This window comes from Muntiacus reevesi, chromosome 12 (genome assembly GCF_963930625.1).
Source record: "Muntiacus reevesi chromosome 12, mMunRee1.1, whole genome shotgun sequence".
NCBI lineage: Eukaryota > Metazoa > Chordata > Mammalia > Artiodactyla > Cervidae > Muntiacus > Muntiacus reevesi.
The window spans coordinates 57,320,602-57,326,601 of NC_089260.1; the positions used below are offsets into that span (position 1 = coordinate 57,320,602).

Sequence of the window (6,000 nt, forward strand, 5' to 3'; positions counted from 1 at the left end):
TACTTTGCTTTATCGATTTTAGTCGATGGCATCTTTGGCACCCAGTTCTACATGAGTAGAACTGAGCCAGAGACTCGCAGTTGTTGCTACTTTATTTCTCTGAAAGCATTGCTCCATCTTTTAAATCCATGTGTGACTCTTAAAAATAGTGGCTTGTTTCCAGGTTGTGCTTCCATGCACAATATGCCTCGTGCACCTCACACATCCTCCTTGTTGTAGAGTTTGCCCCAGGTGTGGGCCTAGGGATAAAGTTGCTGGGCCGTGGAGCCTGTGAGGCCCCGCTTCAGTAGGTGATGCACTGTTGTTCCAGAACAGTCACCCAGGAGGGTGCCAGAGCCTGCACCTCTTCACACAAGCTGTCGACTCCCACCCAGCCTGCTTCCAGGCGTTGATCTTACTAAATCTAAATGCTGGCGACCACATTTATCCTGCTAAATTGTCATCTTCTGGTTTAGAGTTGTCATTCTGGACTGTTGAGATGACCTTAAATCCTGCTTCTGGCATCTGAGTATCAGCCACTATTCCTAGCTTTTAAAATCTTTAGTATTCATTCATATTCCTCTTATGAAAGAATGACGGGAAGATAACCCTGTTCATTGAGAACCTGTTATCTGTTCAGCACTTTATGTTTTTTTTGTGTTAATTCTCACAGCATTTTATTGAAGCATGAGGAGGTGAAGTAACTCAACTTCAAGAACAAGGGTCAGGCAGTGTTCAGACTCCAAAGCCGCACTGCCCCCAGACCACATTTGCTTCTGATTCAAGTTCATGAAGAAGCCAAGCTGTGGGTCCCTGGGCTTGAACCCACCTGCCAGGACCCCCCCTCTGCCTTTAATAGTGGCTCAGAAGGTCCCTACATTTGGTCATTAATCAGCTCAGCCCAGGTGCTCCTGTCCTGGTAGCATTGTGCACAAGAGGACTCACAGGCCTTGGATCTCAGGTCAGCCCTGCCCCTTCCCTTGGCCCCAGCCAGGTGATGTGGTCGTGTGGGTGGTCAGTGAGCCTCCTTTAGCCCTTGTGAGGCTCTGGCCTTCATGGGAGGAGGGGTGATGACACCTGCCCCACAGGGTCCAGCCAAGTTCCAATGAGACCTTACTTGTGAATCCATCTGGCAGCAGACCTGGAACACAGCAGAGCTACATTTAACCCTAGGGCATGTCTTACCAAGGGAGTACATCCTACAACTCTTTGAACCCACTTTCTTAGAATCTTGGGCATGGATTTGGGTAAAAATTCAACATTTCAAGTTAAAGTCTTACTCTCACTTGTTGTTGTTCATTCGCCAAGTCGTGTCTGACTCTTCGCAACACCATGGACTGCAGCACATCAGGTTTCCCTGTCCCCCACCATCTCCTGGAGTTTGCCCAAGTTCATGTCCATTGCACTGGTGATGCCAATCCAACCATCTCATCCTCTGTCACCCTCTCCTTTTGCCTTCAATCCTTCCCAGCCTCAGGGTCTTTTGCAGTGAGTTGGCTCTTTGCATCAGGTGGCCAAAGTATTGAAGCTTCAGCTTCAACATCAGTCCTTCCAATGACTTCCTTTAAGGGTTGACTTAAAGGTCAGGGTTGACTTCCTTTAAGATTGACTGGTTTGATCTCCTTGCAGCCCAAGGGACTCTCAAGAGTCTTTTCTAGCACCGCAGTTCAAAAGCATCAATTCTTTGGCGCTCTGCCTTCTTTACAGTCCAGCTCTCACTTAGCAAACCACACATTAAACATAAATGGACTCAGATTTGTCAGTCTTCTTTTTTCACTTTGAACTGAAATAATCTGACTTTTTACAGGTATAGAGAGTGATGAAGAAATTAGGCATTTGGATGAAGAAATAAAGGAACTCAACGAGTCCAACCTTAAAATTGAAGCTGATATGATGAAACTTCAGACGCAGGTAAAAAGAAAGAGAGAAGGGGGTCAGGATGGGACAAGACCCACCTGGCGCCCTGTCCTTCCGGAATCTGCCTCCATGTTCCCAAGTTCTCTCCCTTTCAGATCACGTCCATGGAGAGCAACTTAAAGACCATCGAGGAGGAGAACAAGCTGATAGAACAGAACAACGAGAGCCTGCTGAAGGAGCTGGCGGGGCTCAGCCAGGCCCTCATCTCCAGCCTTGCTGACATCCAGCTCCCACAGATGGTCAGTCTGAGGCCACGGCTCCCTCCCCGTGCCCCCAGGCTCCCTCCCAGGGCTAGGGCAGAGGGGTGGCTCAGGCAGGGGAGACCTGCTGGTCGCTCGGTCCTCCCACTCATGTGCAGTTTCCATGTGTTGGGGGGCTGTTCAGTTTGAGCCATCAGGTCAGGGGGAGGAGGTGCCCCAACACACAGAGAGCCGAGGTGAGCAAACCTGACAGTGGCTCCCATCATCACCTGGAGGGACAGAGAAGGGGGGAAAAGAGCCTGCCTCTGACTCTCCGGAAGGGGGATGTGGGCAAAGGGGTCTGAGGATGAAAGAGGACAATTCCCACCAGACAACTGCCCCCTCACCCCCACATCCCTTTGGTCCCAGCTCAGGGTGGTCTGGGGAAGCTTCAGGCATGAGCAGGGCCTCCCCTCCCCGACCTGGCCTGCACCTCCTCCCACAGATGAGGTCTCCGTGCTGAGCTCATGCACACATGAGCTGAGGCTGAGACCCCTCCTCGGGAGAAGGGGTGCAGAAGGGGTGCAGAAGGGGTGTAGCTGGGAGGGGCCTGACCCAGTAGCCAGACCTCCACCCTGTGTGGCTCCCAGCTTTTCCCAAAGTATGGACAGTAGGACGACCTTCCCAGATGGCGCTAGTGGTAAAGAACCTGCCTGCCAATGCAGGAGACGTAAGAGACGTGGGTTCAATCCCTGGGTTGAGAAGATCCCCTGGAGTAGGGAATGGCAATCCATTCCACTATTCTTGCCTGGAGAATCCCATGGACAAAGGAGCCTGGTGGGCTACAATCCATGGGGTCTTAAAGAGCCGGACACAGCTGAAGGGACTTGGCACACACGCACAGACAAAGGATCACACTCACCCTGGTAGCTGAGTCAAGAGTGAGCAGACCAGCCCATCACACACTCACCCCTGCCTTCCCCTGAACTCTGACTGCCACATGGGGCCCCTCACCCCTCCCCAGACTCCAGGGTCAGAGTACCACACCCTGTAGATCTGCTCCCCCTTTCCCAGCAACCCAGGTCACGTGACTGGAGCCCCGTGTTCTGTCCTCCTTCAGGGGCCCATCAGCGAGCAGAATTTCGAGGCATATGTCAGCACGCTCACAGACATGTACAGCAACCTGGAGCGGGACTCCTCGCCGGAATGCAAAGCTCTGCTGGAGAGCATCAGGCAGGCGGTCAAGGGCATCCATGTGTAGACCGCAGCGCCCCAGCCCCGGGGAGCCCTGCCAGCCTCACAGACGCACCTGGAGGGGCTCCAGGCTGCCCGGGCAGGCAGTGGCCATACTGCATTTACAATTGCAACATTGCACTAATTTATCCCCCCCCCCAGCTGACGTGAAAAGGAAAGAAAAACTATGATAGACTCTTTGGATGAAAAAGCAATGCAGTCAAATATTAGATCTTATTTATTTTCATATGTTTTCCTTTATTCCTTCATTGCACTCTTTTGGGTTTTTTTTTTTTTTGTACAGTATATGTAAAATAAATGTGACATTTTTATATTTTATTTATTTCTAATCAAAGAGTTTTTTATCTTTTAACTGCATTTTGAAGTCTGCCATATTTTTACAAGCGTGTTTATTAATTTATTTTCCAATAGAATTTAAATATTAGAAATGCTATTCTCAAATCACATATCTGGCTGGGTTTAAAGGAGAAGACAGAAAAATATGAAGGAAAATCCTTGTCTAAGGACTGCACTGTGGTCCAGTTTAATTTTTATTGCACACTCTACCCCCCACCCCCAACCCCTTTCACGAGCTTTGTGTTTATGAACGGGCTTGGGTAAAATGCGTGGAGGGACACAAGATAAAAGGCACTCACTCACAGGATGTGTGCCTTACAGAAGCACAGTGGACTGAAAACCAGCCTGTTTCAAATTTGTTAGCAATAATTAAATAGAGCAATCAGCAAAGTATTCGACTTCGCTGTCCGGTTTCAGTTCATATGAATTATTTATTTGAAATTATTTCAAGAAACAAGCTTTTTAGCGATGCAGGTTTGTCTATTTGTTTTTTAGGTTACACCAGATAGTTGGCAGCTCTTACCCCAAGACGAGAAGTAAGACTCGATGTGACTGGCCAGGCTTTCCTGCCACTTGTTGGTACAATACACAAGGGACAGTGTTGTAGATTTGTACTTAGCAAATGTAAACGCACCCACATGGAAAACTGTGTAGATACCATATCCCCCTGAAATAGCATTTATCTTACTGGGTTGACTGGAAAGGAATGGAAAATACAGTCACACAAGCAAGAGTGGTACCCGGATCTGAGTCATTGCTTTAAACACTGGCAACATTGTCTCAGCCTCCTGAGGCAAAGGAACAGCTTTCAATTTGACAAAAGTCTTTCTGCAGACAGAGGCGTGCTGCAAAGTACAGACACTCACACCCACAGGCACACAGACATGCTCACCGACGCGAGATTGAGCCTTCGATCTCGAGTTTCTGGATGGATCAGAGGTTAGTAGTTGCTATAGGAAAGGCGATGTCTATTTCAGGGATTGTAAAGTAGTTAAGCATTGTTTCAAAAGTTTTTTTATATTTATTTTTTTTAAGAGAAAGGTATAGACAACCAGCTAAACTGCCTTTTTGCTGTGCACACACCCTGGGTGTGCGACGTGCCTCTGTGTAAATGGGCTTGATTTCTGTGCTGTAACAAAGTGTTTATTTTTCTTAGCAACATGGATGTGTATGTGGACTGGATGCCATGGTCGCAGGCTTGCTGTTTCCCACTGTTGTTACTGTTGCTGCACCAGCTGAAGCGCCATGCACAGTAATTCCCCCCACCATGACACTAGTCATTGTTCTGTATTAAGTGGGGCTTATCTTTGGTTTGGCTTTCATTGAAATCCTTGACTCTTAGTCTAGTGAAAATGAGATGTCAGTTCTTAGGTAGGAGCGGTGAGTATTTAAAAATCAACTTTAAGAAAAAAGAGCTAACGCGTGTGCTGTCTATTATAAACGGGACACCAAACGAAATTTTCTATTAAAGTTATGTATTTACAAACATTTTGCTATACAGTCCTCGATAGATGCATACAAATGAGTTCACTTATTACAAAGACAAAGGTTTAATTTGCTAAATATTTTAACGAGTTTGTTATATATTTTATTTAATTTAAAAGAAATCTCTTACCAACCTATGTATTTATTACCATAATTTACTGCAATTCAGGTTCGTTGATTTGTGTTTACGTAGTTTGAAGAGGATGGTTTTGTGAAGGATGTTTGTTTTTATTTGCCTCCTTTGTACTTGGTCTGTTTTGTAACGTGCACTGAATTTTTGTTTCTTTCCATGATGTTAATGATCGATACTGTAAATTGGGTCTTTTGTAAACAAACAAAAAAAAAGGCAATGATGTATGCATTTTTTTTAATTTGAAGTAGTTTGTATACCGTTTCTTCAAACAATTAATATTTCTTACATCAAAGCAACCGATTGTGTTCAGTGCTGTACATTTGGTGTATGGTAGGAAATAAAAACGGAAAAGAGTTTCACTGTGGTCCTTCTCGAGCTGCTATATAGAGATGCTTGTGGCCAGCCCATGATAAACACTGTCCCCCTGCCCCAGGAGCTCAGTGGGGGAGGGGAGGGCACCCCTGAGCCTCTGCATCACTTTGATTCTTTGGGGTCCATCAACCAGTCTGCTTGGCTTGATTTCTCACCCCAAATGGAGAGGACTTTTTGCCAGCTGCTACGCCATCCCAGTCTGGGTTCCAGTAAATGCACATACAGAAGGGCCACTGCCTCCGATGTCAGGAAACCTTTGCTGGAAATTCACCCGCGTCTGGTGAGCAGTAAGAGAGAGGCCCCACCCTCCTAATGCTAACCCTGCTTTGAGGAGTATCTCTGTGT

At 46.9% G+C, this 6,000-nt stretch overlaps 1 protein-coding gene across 1 annotated transcript in view; it reads left to right on the plus strand.

Moving 5' to 3' along the window:
• Positions 1 to 3,350, plus strand: part of LOC136144905 (suppression of tumorigenicity 18 protein) — an 81,533-nt gene extending 78,183 nt beyond the window's left edge. Inside the window, exons 19-21 of the mRNA XM_065902884.1 lie at positions 1,787 to 1,890; positions 1,992 to 2,135; positions 3,196 to 3,350. Coding sequence (XP_065758956.1) covers positions 1,787 to 1,890; positions 1,992 to 2,135; positions 3,196 to 3,336 — 389 coding nt within the window. The 3' untranslated portion in view covers positions 3,337 to 3,350. The remainder of the gene's footprint in view (positions 1 to 1,786; positions 1,891 to 1,991; positions 2,136 to 3,195) is intronic.
• The last annotated feature ends 2,650 nt before the right edge of the window (positions 3,351 to 6,000 follow it).